Source organism: Pelobates fuscus, chromosome 8 (assembly GCF_036172605.1).
Source record: "Pelobates fuscus isolate aPelFus1 chromosome 8, aPelFus1.pri, whole genome shotgun sequence".
Classification (NCBI taxonomy): domain Eukaryota; kingdom Metazoa; phylum Chordata; class Amphibia; order Anura; family Pelobatidae; genus Pelobates; species Pelobates fuscus.
In genome coordinates, this window is record NC_086324.1 from 43,451,365 (window position 1) to 43,473,550 (window position 22,186).

A 22,186-nucleotide genomic window follows, 5' to 3' on the forward strand; every position below is an offset into this window, starting at 1 on the left:
AGTGCACCTTTATAACGCCACTGTGGTCTCTCCTTTATGATTCCTACCGGTGTTTCAGTGGTAGATGTAGCAGGCTGCTGTAATGACTGTGGATGAGTTTCCTCTGGCTGAGATCTTACAGTTGCACTGGCCTGTCCCTTGCCTGTGTCGCCATTTGTTACCGGAGGGTGTTGCTGGGTCAAAGCAGCTTTAAGTCTCTTTAAAAAAACACAAAAAAAAACAGATAATGATCAACACGAGAAAATACAATATATTTTTCTTAAAAACAATCTTTAAAGAGGTCACACCATCTGCAAAAACAACTTTTGAGAGAGTACCTTGTGCCAACTCTCTAAAAAGGTGGCTTAGAACTGCAGCAATTTGTAAAACAAAAATCACTGCAGCCATAGGCCAGTGCCTCAGAGCGGTCAATCTGGTAGTTTGAATGCTCTGTTCCGGCTGCCTGATACTAATTTTATCCAAGATGGCCACCATCTGTTTAAACAGTAGTGTACTCGACACAGAAAATGCTGATTGGAGTGGCTCTTCCTGCTTAGAGAGGGACTGCCTGTAGCTGCAGGGAGACTACTAAACCAAGCATCTGCAAGAAATGCCATTAAATGAGCAAAGCATCAAACATTGTAAGCTGGGTATTTTTGCTCATTAAACGTCTACTATCGGAGGATTTCTGTATGTGTGCAGCACAATGGCAATTTGAATTTGTATCAAAATTATGTTTAGAATGCTGCTCTCCTTCTACAGTGACAAAGAAGTTACTGGTACTTCCCTCTAATCCAAGCTCCACCTCCTGATATCGTTAATGAGGATCTCCTAGCTAGCCAATCAATTGCTTCAGCATTGGGACACTAAGATTACTACATCTGGTGTCTCTTCTGCTCTCCCTGGTCAGTCAATTCTTCGGACGAATGATTGACTGACAGGTGGGAGAAAAATAAATAAATACAAACCCAGAAAAGAAGAGGGAGGGGTTAGGGGTGCAGTTTCGTATACATTGCATATCATACAATTTTCACACTGGTGAGTATATATAAATGAGTGTTCATAACACAGTTCAGAGGTATTGGTTTGTGGGGTGGGGGTACAGAAAACAATTTGGGGGGGGAAGAAGGTTACTGTGCTAGCTGTAGTACTTTGCTTTTCGTACCTTTGTCTCTTTGTTTTTCCTAGGTGCTTTATGTTGAAGGTATTATGGGTGTTAGTTTGCAGGGTAGGGGACAAAACCTATTTTTATCAATACAATTTCAAAAAAATCTGCTAGAACAATGTATAGATCGTATTTTATGCTTGTTTGAAAGAACATAAGCGGTTATAGGCATGACGACATTAATATGGAAGACAAAGGTTTGGTAAAGCGCACCAAAGAGTAAAGGTGTACAAGACAAATCAGTACATCTACATATACTGTACGTGGTCCAATGATGTCTGGGTATATGATGACCTCAAAACAAAAATTAGATAGGAAAAAAGATAATAGTGCAATATGTCAAGAAAAAAACAAAACATATTTTAAAACCCAATAAAAGACAATTGGATCACAAAGCATATGTACAGATTTATCTTGTACACCTTTCCTCTTTGGCGCGGTTTACCAAGCCTTTTTCTTCCACATTAATTTCGTCATGCCTATATGACGACATTAATGCATCTTCTACATTTTTGTATCTTAGCAAGGGTTGTGAATGCTTGCTAGTTCACTGCTGCCTTCCACCTTGTTATTTTAGTGAGCACCTATTCATTGTTTTAAGGATATGACAACATGAATCCATTAATTTGTTGGCATCATTAAAACAAAGGCATTTCATACAGAAAATATTGGTAAATTAAATAGTCAAAACAGAATGGAATCATGCTGCTTAAACAGTAAATATTTGCAGGGATATAATGGGTACATTCTCCTAACTGTGCATGTGTCAAGGTTTAAGGCAAGGCCAAAAACAGGCTAGAGATTTAGCTTTTTTATTAAACCTGCAGATTAAACCTTGAGATCACCATTAAAAAGTAAAGCCATACATGAGATATAGGATATGGGGTTAAGTATCTAACTGTGACCTTCCTCTCATTATTTCCATTAGCTGACATGCAGGTTTTCCCAAGTTAGGAAGGCACATTAATCTTTTAAATGGTCATTAAGCTTGTGTTGTGTTTTGTACTTGCAAAACAGAAAGGTTTCAGTTCATATATTCCCCCACCACCACCACCCCTAGTCTTCATACAATGCCAATTAAGGTGACCAAGAAGTTTCATGTACAATCGAATATTAAATTAGCCAGCCCCGATTTTATTTTGTTCAGTAACAATAGAACTACTTTAAGGATCTCAAGGGAAATGCATTAAGATGTACACTCTGTATATACATGGGGAACTAGATGGATAATTTGGTGGTAAGTAAAGATAGTAGAAGGTGCTGCAGAGAGATGATGGTTATGAAAGGAGTGTACGTTATTTAATCAGAAACAATATTTTGTTTGTGTTTAAGACATATCTTACTGCAAAAACATTTTGTTTATACATTTTGTAGGCTGTATTTGCAGCCATTGGTTTTACCATTTTGACTAAGCTTTAAATAACATCCCATGGATGTTGAGCAAAAATAATATCCCCAGGAAGTACTTGGAAACCAGAGTAATCTGAACATACCTTTCCTGGTTAAATACTTTGTTATCAATTGTGATTTTATTTTTTATACTGAACCCCAAATTATGGTAAATTTAAACCCTGAAAGGCAAAACCTAGACAAAAAACAAACAAACACAAAAAAAAGCAACCGTTCAGCTATGCTATAGTCCCGGCATAGGCAACCTTTGGCACTGCAATGTTTTGGACTACACCTCCCATGATGCTTTGCCAGGGGGATGTAGTCCACAACATCTGGAGTGCCGAAGGTTGCCTATCCCTGCTATAGTCACAGATTGGCTATTCAAGCAAGATTGCATTCAATTTACTGTAATTCTTTGTTTAGTAAATAATCCGGTTTGGGTTTTAAATTCACACGATTTAGATATAGTTGGGGTTTGGGGACAATGTCAGGCAGTGTACTTGTTTTCACACCAGCACATTTCATTACAAAGGTTGCTTGGAAACCTCTTCATTTTGTAAACACAGGGCAATACAAAACATTGAACTATAATTATCTTGAATAATGATAGTGGTGTAATAACAGCAAGCATACACAAGGAAACAGCATTCATAATAACTCATTATCTCCTCATGTGCCCAAAACATACAGCATATACCGTATGTCCTTTTAGACACTGCTGATTTACTAAATAGTCTTAAACATGCCATAGCATAGTGGGGTTACTCAAGATGTTACGATCTTGCCCCCTAATGGAACATTATGCTTCCAATGGGGCTTTCCATTTTGTGCTGTAATGTGTTCCTCTCTCCATGCCAGATAGGGACATTTTAAACTGGATATCCCTTCCCTCTTGTTTTATGAATTATACATATAATTTGTATATGACATTTTTTTTGTGCAAATTAACATTAGAAAATAAAAATAAAAAACAAAATCCGTAAACTTTCAAGCCCCTTCGTGGAATACATTAAAAAGTTGTTCCCAAATCGGCTATATATCCAGATCATGGAATAATCCCCAAAAGGTGTTACAGCTCAATGGGTCTAGTTAGACTTTAAATTTCCAGCAGTATATACCTCAGCCTATCATCCTTTGAGGGTGATTTGTAAATGGGGCTGTGCACTATGCCCCACACATGCTGCAGCAGCGTGGGAGCTTGGAGAGTCAGAGTGAGGAGAACGGGGATTACATGATGTGCACAATTTGAGTACTAAATAAAAATAGTCAGGCAAAAGATATGAGATCGGGTGATTTTGCAAGTCTCTAATTATGATCATTGTGCAAGGAGCCCTCCTTACACCATAAGCATACATGGTTCTATGCATTAAAATGACTCTTTAAAAGAAACACCCTGCTGCAGCAGTTATGGTGCCCACAGTGCCCTGGCACCTCCCCCTGCCAAATTGTAAGTAGTCTCATTGGCTGTAAGCAATCCGCTAGACCGGAACTGCAGAGCTTAACTCAGGAGAAGTAAATGGCAATAATAATAATAATAATAATAAGTAATGGAAGCTTTTAACAGGCAGCTGCAGGGGGTGGGGAGTGGTGCCTGGCAGACCCCAGATAAGAAGTCAAACTATTCTAAAATAGTTTGCCTACTTAAAATTGTAACTTCTGATACCCCAACAATTACAGTGCACTGTAGTGGATATGGTGCTTTAACATGAACTTAAACTTTAAAAGAAAACAAACTAATCCACTGGCTCACAGCCTAAGGAGCCCTCCCCTCTAGCCCCACGACACCCCTCACAAATTTTATTGACCCCAGGACAAGTGACCGTGTCTTTAACATTGTGCCAGTCCAGCATGTTATTCCCCCTCCCCATGTTGGGACAACCGGCATCTCATTGTTTCTAAGGTTACGGCAGCTGGAAACTCCATGATCTGCCCTTTCTAGGGTGTGTGCCTCATGTCACGCAGATGCCCCGTACACGGATTAACCTGTGTTGACTCATTGTGCGAGAGACCACATAGAGGATTCATGGTGCACTGCTCCCACAAGAGACATGGGAGAGAAGTGAACAAACAGCTAGAAGGCCAATGAGCATGTTGACAACAGTCATTGAGCTTGACTACAGCTCCATCATCTGTCAACCTGCAGGTTATATGTAAGGAAAAAAAAAAAAAAAAGGATGAAGCCATTTAAAAAAGGTTTGTTAAATGGAATTTGATGTAATTTGCCAAATATTTAATTGGCTGTGCATTGGCTTTTTGTCCCCATTGTTCCTGGATTGGACATGTAGAAGGGTCACCAAGGTAGGTACATCAAGTGACTGGAAGGACTGAATCTTGGTGCTGGAAAAAAGCCAAGTAATATCTTTTATCCCAGTTTTAGTTTAAATTTAGGAGGGCCCTGAATCTAAGAAGAGAGGAGAACACTGAAGCATTTGGTTTATATTCCTAACAGTATTGTGTTCCTTTAATAATTAGAAGGGATTCTAAGGCACCAACCTATTCTCTTACCTCTCTAGATTGTAAGCTATTTTGAGCAGAGTCCTCATCAACCTACTGTCCCTGTAACAAACTGTAACTGTCAAATGTCTCCCTTTAGAATATTGTAAAGTGTTGAGGAGTATGTTGGCGCCATATAAACGGCAATAAGCATAAAAATGTATCAAGGAAAGAGGATGTGAAACAGACTTGAATGTTCAGTGCTCCAGCCAAGAGTCAGTTACATTTAGGTAGGGACTCAAGATACATCTGTTTACGGTCAGTAAAGGGAAAAGGAGCAGGATGGCAACCAAATCCAAATGCTTGGTGACTGTGAATAACCCACTATATAGATTTACCTGTACACTGTTCATACTCTCCCTGGTTAAAAGGCAATTCTGGGGACAACTGCCTATTTCTTTTTTTACTGCCCTTCCACATGTCAACTGGGTGGAATGCAGCAAACTCACCACGTGGGTTGACATAAGGGCTCCAGGAACTAGCCCCCATTTTATTAACCCTTTCATCTATGGGACGTGGGACAAGTGTAGAGGAAGGATTAAATCCGGCCCCTTGTGGTTATTAGTGAATCCTAATGAAGTTTACTACTATTTTCTGCTTGTTCTTTCCACATGGTGTTACCCAGCAGTTATTTAGCCTCAATTTTGAGAATATATGATTCAATTAAAATTCAGTTTGAAGCTAGTAAATTAACCACTGATTTAGCTGCAAAAAAGCTACAATATTTATCACATCCTTAACAGAAATAGTTTCATTAATACATTTTGTTTTATCCTATGTTTTTAGCTGTAAGATTCAGGTCAAAGCTTTTACATAGCCCACAAACCAGGTTGATGTTTGTCAACATTTCCCATGATGCTTGCAGAGCTTTATGGGAAATTGTGTTCATAGACACCGGGGATGTCAAGGTTAGCAGCCAATGATTTGCAGTGGTTAAAAAGATACAGTCTTCCTACATTCTACTCATTAAGCTTGTGTACAGAGATTTTAGCATGTTTTGTATTTTGTACCCTTGAAAAACAAAACCCTATCGCATCTGTCAAAATTTGGTGGGAATAGGTCGTTTCATCATCGGATTACAGAAAAACTGTAATATTCTCCAGGAACAACTTATGAAAAAGTCAGATCCATATTTCATATCTGCCACAAAAGCTCATCAGAGTAATAACCCTCCCTCTCTTGGGTTTTATCCCACCATCTGCTGCTCTATTACTTATCTTTATTTTGCAACTAATTAACAGCATAATCTTCTAAATTCAGCAAGTTAATTATCATTATTGTGGTCTTTGCAGCATCATCAGTCCTCATGAAGTCTTGTCTCTCCTCCCCCAGAGAACATATGAAAATGAAGGAGGTTGGGAAAGGGTTTGTTTGGAGGGGCGCTCATTAGGTGTTTGCTGATGAGTTTGGCATGCAGAGAGGCAGGTCAGAAGAATTCTGCTGAACACAAGGTTCCATGCCGGGCTTAACCAAGTTAATGGAGCTTTCTGAACAGTTGCCAAGTTGCCCACTGTCAGCTCTCAATAGAAGCCTCCTGCAGTAAACCTACTGGCTGCACACTGTGTCGAAAGATAATTCACAGTTTGTCACAAAAGTCTGTACATTGTGAATCCCACAGGGAGGAACTCCATTTAACGTTCTCTTGATTGGGTTCCCCCCCTTAAGGTCTTTTAGTAAGTTTAAGTAGAGCACTCTGAAATAAAGTGGAGTTCCGTGCATGAATACCCAAGCACCCGTAATATGCCATGTTTGCTACAAATAATTATTTATACATTTTATGGGTTATGGTAAAATTCTGTAAAACTAATCTAAAATTAATACAGTTGCAGTTTTTAATCACCCTAATTAAAATAAACATGTTTTCATAAATATACTAAAGCATTAAAAGGTTAAAATATCTGTACAGTTTAAAACAGAGGTGGAAGTCATTTAAGGACCTTTAATTACACAGCTTTCAGAACATTAGAAGTCATGTACACAGACAGTTGCAGTTAAAATACATAAAGGGATTCTATTCACCTTCTGTCCAAGCCACACTCAATTCACCATAAAAGAGTGGTGACATATACCTCAACATGTGTCCCTCATAACTCTTGGCTGCAGAGGGAATGACCAAAGCAGAGTGAGTGAAAGTGATGCACCCAAGGCACAAATGGTGTGCCCTCTTAATGCATATGTGAACCCAAGCCATCACAGGCAACCCTCTATTCTGCCAGTCAGGAAAATGCATGCACAGAGCGCTAAAGAAGCACTCATGCACATGAAAGGGGACCTAGCACAGCCACAAGCACTCCCAATGTTGTGCCAGCATTTTGCATTTCAAATAGATCTTCTGGGGACCATGAGAAGCATAAACCAGAGGCAGGACAAGGGGATTGTAAAGAGATTAAATCTAGCCAAGCCAGAATCAAAGCAAATCATGGAGAATACCAATGGCAATACCAACAGGAACAGGTCAACTTCCTCATCCAAGGACGAGAGTCATCTACACAGTAGAAGGTCCTTTAAATAACAGTTAACTTAAGAAAAAAGTGAATTCATAACCTGGTCAGTGTCGGTTCAGACAGCCGTAGTATCCACATCATTAGAGAAGTATAATGGGGGCATTCAACTTTACTGATTTTAAATGAAAGTATGCAACGAGAACAATATAGAAATGATGCAGATAAACGAAAGACAAATTCACCTACAGTTGTTCAATGAGGACCTATGGCACTTATGCCGTGAGCCATTTGTTAAAAAGGCAACACCAAACTGCCTCTAGTGGTGACCTAGGATATTACCAGTCAAGCACAGATAAGGGCCATGGAAAAATAAAATATAGACACACATGCACACACACACTTTCGATTAACTCTGCATAGAGTTCAATATGCAACTCAGAAGTGTATTCAGATTAAAATTTACAGGTGAAATTTCCATAAAATGTCGTAAATGAATAAAAGTACAAATAACCTCACCAAAAAGTAGCAGAATATAGTTTAAAAACAGATTTACAAAAAGAACGGATAAACACCAAATTATGTTATGATAACTCGGTTTAAGAGTAATTACCAGTTTTGCCTCTGACTGGACAGGTGGTGGGGAGGAAGGCCCTGGGATTCCTGGTATAGTAGGCACCACGGTGACAGGTCTGACAAGCTAAAAAGGAAAAGAACAAAGTCTCAAAATAAATGTATAAATAAGTAGAAGACACAATACATCATTTAAAAATATTAAGACACATATTTATTACCAACAAAAAGATCTAATTCCCCATGATATAGTATGTATACATGGATATTATTTTTCACACGTATAACAAGTATAGCTTGCACATTAAAAGTGGGCGGTAGTACAGCAGTTCTACAGACAGTATACTAGAGGAGGGCTGGCCAAAGAAAAAAGCACCAACTGTTCAGACTAAAAGCATGATAATGCTCTAGAAGGTCAGCAAAGCATGGAAGTATTAAAACAACTGGAGGATCCTTTTAACAAAGTATAACATACGCACGCACACAGGGGCAAGAAGGCCCTTTGTGGAGGTAAAGTCTACATGGCAGATTATAAAATACAGATCTTGAAAAGACAAATATGCTAGTCTGTTGGGGTCAGCATTAACCCCTTCCTGAAATTAGGACTCATGCCATTCTACACAGAGTGGGCTTTAATGCCTTTAAGAGGGCATGTAACAACTGGCAGTTTTGGTGTGTGCAGGGTTAAATGCCTGCTCACACCAGGAAACCAAGGTTTCAATTGATACCTGGGGCTCCTCTCTGCCATTTATAGTGGTCCCAGACTGACCAGTGAGCTCTTTGCAGCACTGGAAACCAGCACTGCATATAGCCTTTTAACGCTATTGTTTCTGGGCTGCAGGCTTGCAAGTGGATTCCCCCAACGTCACCCTGCCTGTCCCAAGCAGATTGTGATCAAGGCTGGGCTTTGCCAGCACCAATCGCAGTGTAACTGGTTGGTGAGCAGGCTCCATTCATAATCAAATAGAATATAATTATGAACACAGCCAGTAGATGGCGCTCACAGACCACTAGCTACTGTTAATAGGCAACCAATCTTTAGATACCAGAGGGTTTTCTTAGGGATAATGGTGGGGTTTCGGCAAGGTAAGGGTTAATGCAGTTTTAGGTTTAGGGATAGTGTAGGGCTGGGGTAGGCAACCTATGGCATGTGTGCCATGCACAGCACTCAAGGCTGCTAGAGCCAAACATGCTCTGGCTTATCAGGAGTCCTAGTTAAACTTCAGATATCTGCTGATACGAAAAGGTGATGGACAATCCTTAATTTATGCACTGCAGCACGTAGAATAAGTGATCTCAGATCACTTCATTCCAGCACTTGTGAATGGGAAACCGCACTGGAGTAGAGCAGCCCACAACAGCTATTGCAGCACCTGCCCGGCCAGCCTGGTCCCCAGAGAAGGCAACCATACAAACAAACACAACACCACTAACAATCCACATACATGCACACAACACAGCATGCAGCCTCTCACATGCAATACCACAAACAGCTCCACACATACACACCCCACCAAACACACAATGTGACATATCCATCCACACACAATTCTGCAAGCAGTCACCATACACAGGTACACGATACCACAAACTACTCATTAACATATACAATATAATAGCTCACATACGCACAAATACAACGATACAGAGCAACTGCAGTATGAATAACACAAGCAGAATACGGCAACATACACACCCTTAATTTAAAAAAATAGGACTGGCACGCTACGAGACATCACAATCTTATTTTGGCATAGTGCTGCTAAAAGGTTGCCTACCTCTGGTGTAGGGTTAAAGGTTGAGGGTAAGATTAGGGTATACATTTAGAGCTGGTGTTCACATTGGGTATGGGGTCGGGTCTAGCATTAGCGTGGGGGTTGGTGTAGATATAGTGTTAATTACCAAAAATGTTTTTAGACCCAAGACATACTAGGTATTTAATAATCAGGACTCAAATATGATTCTATTCTGAGTTTTTTTTAATTTATGGATGTGTAAAAATAAGCAAAACTATTTTAAGAAAAAGGTTGTTGTTCCTCGTTGTGCAGCACTGCCATTCAGTGTCTCCACCCTCTGCATGGAGACTCAGCATCTCCTCATAGAAATGCATTCAATTAATGCATCTCTAGAAGGAAAGTTCAGATTGACCAGGGCTGTTTTGACTCGGCCCCTGATCTGCCTCCTTGACAGTCTTATGATTGGCTCAGACCACCACTTCTGATGTCAGCCAAGCAGGCAGATCAGGAGCAGAGCCAGCAGCTGCAGACTTTAACAAAAGTAAGATTTTACTATATTTAGGGTAACTGTAGGGTAAGATATTGTAGAACGTTCTATAACTTCTTTAAAAAGAAGTGTGCAAAAAATAAATAAATAATTTCACTGAATTTGTAACAAACATACCACTGATAAACTAAAGAAATATTCATGATTTCCCATGTGCGCGTGGAGAAACACTTTGATAAATGAAAATGTTAGTTATATGATGAACACAAGGAAAGGTGAATTAAACAGTTTACACTGCATAAGGTCTACACATTAACATTACTAGGAGAATGAATAATTTACACACATGCAAACTTACTGGGACTGAAGCAGGTATATGTATATTGGAATTTGTGATTGAGGCAGGAATAGCAACAGGCATGGTTTGTCCATTAGGTAGATGTAACAATAGAGGATAGGGAGCTGGAACCGGTCTGAGGATAGAAAAAAAAAAAAGCAGGGATGCTAACCTTAAAAACAAACCACAGACTTGGCACATCCAAAAAAAACTGGAGAAAGGGAGATGATTTAAGCTTTGTTATAAAGCATGTGCATATTACGCAGCACTCTGGTGAATATAGCATGAAGCTTAAAAGGTATCAACCAGCACACGCACAAATCACCATGAGAATTTCATAGCAAACACTTTACCAATGTAGACTATAGCCTGTTAAAGACTGAGTAGCTGGAATTAGACACCACGAAATGTGCGCACACCAATATTATTAAGACTGGTGCTTATGTGCGTGTCCTATACAAAAAGCATGAAAACAAAACAATACTAGTTTGCAAGATATATATTTTTCAAACATTTTTCAAACATTTTACAAATAGATATTTGCATATATACATGCATTTAATTATACTACACATTGCATAACCTATTTTTATATAGTGATGTTGTAATCTGGTTGCAATAGGGGGTAAAAAAATCATCAGCAGCAAAAAAAAAAAAAAAAAAGGAAGTGACTAAAACTAAAAATTTGCTTTATTTAAAGGAATACTATGGGAGATGATGCAATTTTTTTTATCTGCTAACCGTGCAGGGGTTCCCATCCCAGTCCTCAAGTACCCCCTACCAGGCCAAGATTTAGGGATTACCCTTTTGTGTCTGAAGTATTTTCCCCCTCTCTTTAAAAAACACCTTAGACACAACTGGGTAATCCCTAAATCCTGGACTTTTAGGGGTTACTTGAGGACTGGGTTGGGAACCCTGTGCTAACTCCAAGTGTTATATATACCCATTACTTACCTGCAATCCCACGCCAGTCAGGTTGTGATAAACCACTCATTTGAAAATGGTGGTTCTCCCAGTACTCAAAGACCCTCTGCTGAGACCATGATCATGCAGAAATTTCATACGGTTTTGTACAGCAGCAGCGGGTGCCAGGCCCTAGGTATCAGGAGAAACCGCTCAAGCATTTTTAAAAATGATTTATTTATTTTTTTAGAGCAAAGAGACTGCACCCTACAAAAGACAAGTGGCTCTGGTGCTTAGCCTGTTCCTTTACAGTCTGGTACAAGCAGGGAAATTCCTGGTCTCAAAGTTCTGTAACAGTAGGCAATGATCTCTGAACTTATAGTTTCAATCAATGTTATCCTGATAACAGAGCATAATGGGTTCTCCAGACCCCTAAAGCACTTTAAATAAAAAAGCCTTGTTACACCCCCTAGCTTTTATAGAACTGGCCCTGCAAATTAAAGGATCACTATAGGGTCAGGAACACAAACATGTATTCCTGACCCTATAGTGTTAAAATCATCATCTAACTCCCCCCCTCCCCCCTCCTAAATATAGTAAAATCTTACTTGTATTCAAGTCTGTAGCTGCTGGCTCTGCCTCTGATTTGCCTAGCATCAGAAGTGATGTGAGCCAATCACAATACTTTCCAATAGGATTGGCCGAGTCTTTCAAGGAGGCAGATCAGGGGCAGAGCCAGCACAAGTCAAACACAGTCCTGGTCAATCAGCATCTCCAGCAGGAAAATTCAGTGTCTCCACGCTGAGGGTGGAGATATTGTGCCCCAGGAAGCACCTCGAGCAGCCATCTGAGGAGTGGCCAGTGGAGTGATCCCTAGGCTGTGATGTAAACACTGCATTTTCTCAGAAAAGGGAATGATTACACTCACCAGAACAAATACAATAAGCTGTAGTTGTTCTGGTGACGATACTGTCCCTTTAACTCAGTGGAGTACACTTTGGGCGGACAATTGCCCAAAGCACCTGCCTTGTAAAGACTTCTCAATGAGCTGCATTGTGAAATATCTAGTTGGACAGGCACAGGCTGAAGGTGGGACTTGCAAAGGCTGCAGACAATAGATCTGCATAATTAAATACATGAAAGTTTTCATTTATAGTATATATACACACACACACTAAACTGATTTATTTTGTATTTGGGCAATGGAAGGTTTAACAGAGGATGAATCATTGCTATATTGTTCTTGTTAGATTGCTTATAATTTTTTTTTTTAAATTACACACACACACACACACACACATTTATATATATAAATATATATATATATATATATATATATATAATATATACATACACACACTTTTAAATTAGAACTATACGTGTGAAGTTCAAAATTTAATACAATATGGTTTACTTACATTATAGGTCTGTTAGAAGATGGAGCTTGAGTGATTACAGTACTGGATGTTGGTGAAGGTATAGCCGGTTGAATAATGACACTTGAATCAGAATTTGTAAGCAGCACATTGGGAACCTGAAGTGAAGCAGGTCGAACAATGGTAGGTGTGGGCTGTGCAGTTGGCAATGTTACTTCCTAATAGGGAAGGGAGAAATACTCACATTAGCATGTGCAAATCATCTAATCTTGAAAAAGCTTAATTGGAGGAATACATTTTTTTTTTTTACAAAATTACTTATGGTGATACAATAGCTTGCAATCAATATAATAAAAAATAAAATAAAAATTATATATAAAAATTAAAAAACCTGATCTAAGCCCACGAAATTTAAAGTGCACAATAGAGCAAACATTTAAAGTATTCTATAAGTTAACTGCAAGTCACGATTTAGCAATGTAAGGTGTAATGTATAAAATGCATAGCTTAAGCATTCTATGTAAATCAATACTCTCTTTAAATAAGATGCTTTGTTTCCTCTTTTTTATATATTATCACAATGCAACCAAGGAAAAAGTATACAAAATAAAATAAAAATCCACAGGGCTATTTACTAAAGTGAGAATTCAAACTGAATTGCAAATGTAAAAAAGGTCTGAATAGCCAAACTGGAAAAAAAAATCTAAGCAACCTGTTCTTTCAGTTTGGCCTTAAAGGGTCACTTTACTTACCAAAACGTTAGCTTAATGAAGCAATTTGTGTGTATAGATTATGCCTCAGAAGTTTCATTGCTCAATTTACTGCCAATAAACATAGAATGTGATGGCAGAAAAGAACCATTCGGCCCATCTAGTCTGCCCAATTTTTTAAAAATACTTTCATTAGTCCCTGGCCTTATCTTATAGTTAGGATAGCCTTATGCCTATCCCACACATGCTTAAACTCCTCTACTGTGTTAACCTCTACCACTTCAACTGGAAGCCTATTCCATGCATCCACTACCCTCTCAGTAAAGTAATACTTCCGTATATTTTTTTTAAACCTTTGCCCCTCTAATTTAAGACTATAAATCACTTTTATTTCTGCCCATTCAGCACTAGCCACACCTCCTGTGATGTTGTTGATCTCCCTTCTAATTTGTTCCCAGTAGGGGGCGTTTACTGGGCATGACCACCACAAGTGGATGTAGGTGCCAGGGTGTGTACCGCAGCGCCAGCATACGTCTGATGTGGTGCAGTGCATGCGGTGCAGTGTGTCTGGCGTTCTATACCAGCGTGTGAGCATTTGTGCGTGAGGGTGAAAATCTTGTCCCAGTCTTGTGTAGTGAGTGTCACTCCCGCATCTCTTTCCCAGTGGTCTTTAAACCTAAGCTCGACATCCCTAGTCGTCCGGGCCATGAGTAGTGTGCAAAGAGTTGAGATACCCCTGGTGATGTGTGTGCGGTGTACGCACAGGGTCTCGAAGTCGGTTAGGGGTCTGTGTATGTGCCCCCGTCCCGGCAAGGAGGAGTAGTATGATTTAATTTGGCAATACCTGAACTGTTCTAGAAATGAGGATGTTCTGTCGGGGCAAAGCTCTCCGAGCGTTTTGAGACTGTTGGTACTGAGCCACTGGTGTAGATATGGCCAGTCCGACGGCTGAAGTCCGGCTAGGTCCCCGCGCGTCAGCGTATCTGCCAAGTCCGGGTTATGTGTGAGCGGGGTTAGGGGGCTGGGTGCAGTGGTGAGTTGGAGACGGTATCGGGTAGCCGTCCAAACCCTCAGGGTTGCGTCTATGAAGGGATTCTTAGTTTGTAAGTCTGCGTGTGTGGCCGTGTGTAACCATAATTTGGAGGGTATACGCCCCTCCGACTGTTCTAGTTCTAGAGTGACCCATTGTTTAGTGGGGTGTTGTGCGTGCCAGTCTATGAGTCTGTGTAGGTGTGCCGCTCGGTAATAGGTCTCTATGGAGGGCAGGCCAGTTCCCCCCCGCGGTTTTGGTAGTTCCAGTGTTGTTCTTTTGATGCGCATAGGGCGTGAATTCCAGACAAATTTGCGGATGGCGGTCGTCAGGGAGCGAAAAAACGCTCTGGGGACCGCGATCGGCACCGTCTGGAATAAGTAAAGCAATCTGGGCAGTAGGTTAATTTTGACTGCATTAATGCGTCCAAACCAAGAGATATACTGTGGGGCCCATTTTCTCATATCTGCCTATATCGTTTGCAGCAGCGGGTGGTAGTTTTGATGGTACAATTGGGTCATGTCTTTAGGTAGCCAGATGCCCAGATATTTCAATTTGGCGGGGCACCACTTAAAGCGGAATTGGGTATGCAGCGTCGAGGGTGGGTCCTGTGGGGCAGGCAGGTGGAGGGCCTCCGATTTATCTGTGTTGAGCTTAAGGTTAGATAGAAGGCCAAACCTGTGGAATGCGGCCAGAAGATTAGGGAGTGAGACCCGCGGCAGGGTGAGAAAAAACAACATGTTGTCTGCGTACGCGGCCACCCGGTATTCTCGATGACCGACAGTGAACCCCGTGATACCCCAATCCCGTATGACCGCCCCCAGGAAGGGTTCCAGAGAGAGGGCAAACAGGAGGGGGGACAGTGGACACCCCTGACGGGTTCCATTTCGAATGGAGAAGGGGCCGGACAATGCTCCATTCACCCGTATCCGAGCCGTCGGGCTCGTGTACAGGGAGAGGACCCAAGCTCGCATGTGTGGACCAAATCCCATATGTGTGAGCGTTTCCTCTAAGTACACCCAGTCTACGCGGTTAAATGCCTTCTCTGCATCCGTCGAGAGCAGGAGTAGCTCCCGACGTTGCGACCGGGCTACTTGCAGAATGTTGAGGGCTTTGATGGTATTATCCCGTCCCTCCCTACCGGGGATAAACCCCACCTGATCCGAGTGTACTAGGTGCGGCAGGTGTTTCGCAATTCAGAGGGCCAGGGTCTTGGCGAACAGTTTGAGATCAGCATTGAGCAGGGATATGGGGCGGTAAATAGCGCAGAGCGTTGGATCTTTGCCTTCTTTGGGGATTACCGTAACAATGGCCGCTAGAGTGTCGGTGGGAAACCGCTTCCCGTTATGTAGTGTGCTAAGACCCTGTAGGAGGTTTGGCAAAAGGATATCACGGAACGTCCGCAGGTATGCCAGCGGGAGGCCATCTGGGCCGGGTGCTCTGTGGGCTTTGGAGACTTTTAATGCCGCTGCTAATTTGTCTATCGTGAGGGGTCGTTCTATGTCCTCTACCATCTCGGGGGTCAGTTGTCGTACTATGTGTTGGTCCAAGTACTCGGCTATTCGGTTGCGGCGTTGGGCCTGTGCGGCGCCCGGAGCAGGCTGAGGGATGTTATACAAATCGGTGTAAAAGTCCACAAAGGCACGTTGGATACCGTCAGGTAAGCTGATTCCGGTTCCGTCTCTCGTTTTGAGTGTGTGTATGTGGTTGGACCTACGTCTGTCCCGGAGTTGTCGGGCTAAGAGCCTGTCGCTTTTATTAGAGTACTCAAAGAAGTGTCGGGCCGCCTTCCTCAGAGTGCGCAAGAGTCCCTTAGCTAAAATGTCCCGTCTCCGCCTCCTAAGCTCCGTCAGTTGGTGGAACTCATCGTCCCTCAGGGTTTGTTTGTGTGCCTGTTCTAAGGTGGCGATTTGTGCGTGTAGGTTGGTCAATTGTTGTGCGAGCTCCTTTTTGCGCTGCGAGCATATTTTAATGTAGTGGCCCCTAATGACGCATTTATGTGCCTCCCAGACGGTGAGGGGGGGAGGTGTCCGGTATATTATTGGTGTCGAAGTATTGGGTCAGGACTTGCCTGTCTAGCTCCCTATCCGCCAGGTCAAGCAGTAGGGTTTCATTCAACTTCCATTGCCGTTCCGCGGGTTTATGTAGGGGGGACTGGATGCGTACCGAAACAGGGGCGTGGTCAGAGTCCGTTATAAGCCCTATGTGGGCTCGCTGGAGCAGTGGCAGGGCCTCCTGTGCCATTAGGATATAGTCAATTCGGCTGTAGCGCTGATGGACAGCCGAATAGAAGGTGTAGTGTCCGCGTCTGGTGTCCGGGTGCGCCACCCTCCAGCAGTCAGCCAACCCACAGCGGGCCAGCGCCCTCCCTGTTGAGCGTATGCAGTGGCCTGGTATCGAGGTTTCACCTCTGGATGTATCTAACCTAGCGTCCAGGAGCATGTTGAGATCCCCGCCACTATCAGGAGGCCATCCCTGAATTTGTTTAGTGAGGCAAGTGTTTTAGCTAGGAAGACGTGTTGGCGTCTGTTAGGTGTGTACAAGCAGGCAAAAGTGTATGTGGTCTGTGCGATTGTTCCCTTAATAAAGATGTACCTACCACCTGGGTCTGTCTTCTGCTCTAAGCAGACGAATGGGACCGTGCTGGAGAGTAGGATTGCTACCCCAGCCTTTTTCCCGTCTGGGTGATTGGCATAAAATCCTGTGGGGTATCGTCCATTTCTAACAGTCGGAGCGTCCGCGCCATGGAAGTGGGTTTCCTGTAGAAACGCCACAGAGGCACGTTCAGTCCACAGTGTGCGGAGTAGTTGGGACCTCTTTTCTGGGATATTGAGGCCTCGCACATTGTTGGACCATAGGGTCAGTGGCGTTGGCCTATAGTTGGAACCCATAGCTGGCGGTGTGTAGTGTGAAGTGTGTGTGCAGGTGGATGTGCGTAGATAACAGGGGGAGGGAAGGAGGGGTAGGGTTAGTCCGAAGTCTAGGAAGGGGGAAAGTCTGTCCGAGAATAGGGCAACTTTGACTCGTCTCGGGTTTTGTCGCCTACCGGTGTCAGGTCCCTAAGGGGAGAGTCACCTCAGTGGCCTCCGAGTATATGTACAAGTGAGTCCGTTACGTGGGGTATGTGGTCCCTCTGGTCTGGGTCGTCTGTAAATGTCGTGGCGAGCTCTTCCCTTGGCTCCCAGCTCACCAGTCGCGTCGGGCGGTAATTCTGTCCGAGCATGCACCCGACCCCGGGCACAAGGACGTTCTTGAGCATGTATTTGCAGCAGCAATTTCAGGGCGTATTTCTCTTTTGTAGGTTTACCTTAATGGCATTGTGATAATCAATTCAAGCGTGAGACTAGTAAACTAAAAATCCATAGAAACTGGTTTATATATGTATACAATATAGACACAGAGTAGAATTGTACACATACCACCCAATTATACATGCTCGAAACAGATTTAATTATTTGTCCTCATGTCTTGGCTGAGCATAGAGGAAAGGACATTGGAAGATACTACATTATGCCGGGTGTTTAGAGAAGGAGCTAGACGTCTCTGCATGCTATAATAGCAGACACAGCTTGGCAGGGGCATACCTAGAGCATGTGTCACCCGGGGGCGGGTCCTGGGTTTGCCACCCCCCTCCAAAAAACACACACACAAAAAAACACCTACTAAATTTTTAAAATGTGTTCTTTTTTAAAAATGTATTGCACAAATTTGTAAACTTTTTAAAACCCCTGCCCCCTTCTACAAAATCCCTGCACCCCTTCACACAGTTACAGGTAGACAGTCACACACAGTTATAAGCAGAAAGTCACACATATGGTCACAGGCAGAGTCAGTTACAAGCAGTAACACACAGCCCCCTCCGTAGTCCGCCACTGCAGCTTGGACTCTCCTTGCTCTCTCGAGAAATGTAATGCCAGAATAAGAGATAGATCACACCCTTACAGAGCTCTGAGTCAGCGGGTCATGCAGGAGAGCATCCATAATATAAATACATTCATGTAAATGCAAAGTCCTAATCCAACAACTGGCAATATTGCTCTAAAACTAAAACATTAAATTATGGGAACTGAAGGTGAACAGCTAAAGAGCTACATGTAGCTAAATACCAACATAGCCAAGTCACTCGTTATTAATGACACATTTGATAAAACAAAAAAAAAAAAAAAAAAAAAAACCCACACAACCCACAACTCTTGCCTTTTCATCACTTGTAGTAGACTCTGGATGAGGTAATGGGCTATCTTGGTGAGTTGTTTCAACTACTGCTGGTTCTTCAATTTTATTTCTTATAACAGGTGTTGCAAGAGGCGATAGATCCAAGGGCATCTGAGAAAAAAAAATGTAAAAAAATTATGTTTTATATATTACTAGCAACTGAATGTTGATTTATTGATACATCTCTCCTACAGTTAGAAAAATTAAGGTCCTCACCTTATTCTTTAGCTAGAGTGCTTATATTAGAGCTTCTTAATCCCAAAAATAAGATGCCCTGCATTATTGTGTGCACATCAATGCTCCCAATAAACGGTTTAATCTGGCAGCACCTCCTATTATACATGCTAAGGAGACTCCTCCATATCTCACCAATTTAATATTACATGTGCGCCTTCAAGTTCCAATGCAAATATTACTTCAAGTTTGACATACACGAATAAAAAAAAAAAAAAATGTGATATTGACATTGTATTAGCTTTTGTTTGCTACACAAAATGGAGAGTTGTTGAGAATTAAAAAGACAATTGACATTTTTACGTCATAAAAGCCAGACTGGAATAACTCTACAACCTATGTCTGTCTCCTGTATGGCTATTTATAACAAAACAAAAAAAAAATTATATGAAAAAAAAAAAAACAACACTTGTTGTGCCAATCATTTTGTCACGAGATGCAAAGTTTTCCTTTATATTTATATACACGATTGTTGAATCAGGGCAAAACCAAGACAAACATTGCAAACTTGTTTGTCTCCTTTTCTATATAAGCTTTCTCTATTCTGAATCCCAGGTGCAAACAGGAGTTTATGATAATGATTGACAAGGAACCACGATGGAGACGTTGCTTTGCAAAATAAAGAGCTGTGGATGTTTACATCCATTTTAAATTTTCATACCTTGTTAAAAAAAAAAAATTTAATAGTAATTCTGGGAAGTGGCAAGTCCCCTTTAAGTTTGCTTTTCCTTTACAATTCTTCACAGTTCCTGGTTTACCGAATAAAACTCTAGAGAGGTTCCTACTTTAAAAAAATGCCTTGAGTGTTCAAATACATTGCATTAAAAAAAGAATCCCATATATCCCACTGTCCATTATACCTTCTTAATGTCATCATCTGAGGCTTTCTTGAAGTCATTTTCAAATGGACTTGCAAGCTCGTTAAATAGACCGACTTCTTCACAGTTTTTCAGAAAACGAGTTGGTGTTGGTGTTTGATCTTAAGAGTAAAAGAAATATAAAAAATAAAAATGAGCAAATTTGCAAGTCTATGTGTATGAGAGTAGGGAACACATAAGATTGTAATCATATGTTAAAAACATATATTCCACATATTAAACTAAAGAACTGGTCAAATTTAAAAAGCCATAACAATGTCAATAAGAAACGTGTGAATAATTACTCAAGTTCCAGAATCTTAGCATTGATGACTATGTATAGTTTTAGTTTATATAATCAGGAAAATAAATTCACTATAGAAAGCCATTCTAATTTCAACATTTAAAAGGCTACTGATACAATATAAACAATCCTGGAGTTTGGGGGTCTACACTGCGTAATTGATGGCTGACCAGTGTCACTAAAGATTTCTGTCCACAGAACCTCTGGTCATTGGAGGTTTCTCTGTATCTGAATATTTTCTGCTAGATTTAAATCCATCAGTGTTAAAAATGTCATTACATTAGAGTTATGGTTCCAAAACCAAGGTTTTGTCAGTATCCAAAAGTTAACAATTGTGAACCGACCAAATATTTTACTGCTGTGGGCTTTGGTGACACAGATGGAAACCCTTGTTTAGAGGTTTATAATATAGGATCAAAGCTTTTTGCATGAATTTTGGAGTTCAGTTTTCCATCCGATACAATTCAGCAGTGAATAATGTCCTTTGTGTGCAATAAACACCTAAAGCAGGGACATATCCAGAAGCCTTTTCTCTCTCGTGTGTACAGAATAAAAAAAAATATATATATATATATATATATTTTTTTTTTTTAAATAAATGGGTGTAATGCATTTTTACAGAACATTACATTCTACCATCTAAAATGATCTAGATAGAATGTGACTGTAGATAACAATCCAGCCCATCTAGTTGGCCCAGTTATAGATAGATAGATAGATAGATAGATAGATAGAATAACCTAAAAGCTATCCCACTATTGCCTAAACTCCTTCACCGTGTTAAATTCTACCACTTCAGCTGGAGGGTTATTCTCAGTAAAGTAATACTTTTTAAACCTTTGTCCCTCTAATTTAAGACTATATTCATGTGTTGTGGTAGTTTTTCTCCTTTTAAATATACTCTACTCATTTATTGTGTGGATTCCCTTTATGTATTTAAATGTTTCTATCATATCCTCCCTGTCTTGCCTTTCCTCCAAGCTATACATGTTAAGTTCCTTTAACCTTTCCTTGTAAGTTTTACCCTGCAATCCATGAACCAGTTTAGTAGCCCTTCTCTGAACTCTCTCTAAAGTATCAATATCCTTCTGGAGATACCGTCTCCAGTACTGCGTATGAGGTCTCACCAGTGTTCTGTACAGTGGCATGAGCACTTCCCTCTTTCTACTGCTAATACCTCTCCCTATACAACCTAGCATTCTGCTAGTATGTTCTGGACATAAATTAGAATAATCGATCCAAGAATAGAGACCATTTCCCAAAACAGATCTGTGAGCAGATCTCTCAACTGGCCAGGTTTGCTTAACATTATTCATCAACATGGTTCTCTCCTGTACCTGCAACAATAACGCTGTCATTTCGAGCTGGTCCAAACTTAAGTGTCATCTCATGTTTATGCTTATGTACGGCCAGATGATCTTCATTGGTAAAACGCTATTTAAAAAAAAAAAAAAAAAAAAGTTAGAAACCCCAGCAACATAACAAAAATGCAAAGTGTATAAGCAAACAAATTTTGGTTATTTAGGAATTTATTGCCTAAATTACTTTTTTGGTGTATTTGTCCCTGGTTACAGAACAGGATGCATCCTTGACCCAGTCATCCTGCATGTCATTAATTATATCAATAGCTATAATAAACCGGGGGGGAGAAAAGACTAAAGTGGAACAGTAGCACCACTACAGCTGAAACAGTAGGGCGTCTATTCCACTAGATGATATCTCAAAATTTAAAGTAAAAATAATTGTGGGATATACCCTTTATTTAGCCGCTTACGGACAAAACAAACACACAGTGATGGTGAAGCACTCGTGTAAACTAGAAGTGAATTAAAAACTGGGTGGATGCAATATTGGATATTGCCCAGTAGCAGTAAAGGTAGTAGAGAGGGATATCTGAGATATAGTATTAAGTAAATGCGGTATACAGTATAATCTATATTCAGTCAGATATTTA

The 22,186-nt window shown here is 41.0% G+C and overlaps 1 protein-coding gene across 2 annotated transcripts in view; it reads right to left on the reverse strand.

The window, feature by feature from the left end:
- The window catches only part of ATF2 (activating transcription factor 2), an 87,038-nt gene that overhangs the window by 45,996 nt on the left and 18,856 nt on the right, over positions 1-22,186 (reverse strand). For both annotated transcript variants that reach the window (XM_063429764.1, XM_063429763.1), the window contains 7 exons: positions 21,570-21,666; positions 19,932-20,050; positions 18,820-18,948; positions 12,925-13,100; positions 10,625-10,739; positions 8,084-8,170; positions 48-197 (listed from right to left, as the gene is read on the reverse strand). In XM_063429764.1, the coding sequence (XP_063285834.1) occupies positions 48-197; positions 8,084-8,170; positions 10,625-10,739; positions 12,925-13,100; positions 18,820-18,948; positions 19,932-20,050; positions 21,570-21,666 (873 nt within the window). The remainder of the gene's footprint in view (positions 1-47; positions 198-8,083; positions 8,171-10,624; positions 10,740-12,924; positions 13,101-18,819; positions 18,949-19,931; positions 20,051-21,569; positions 21,667-22,186) is intronic.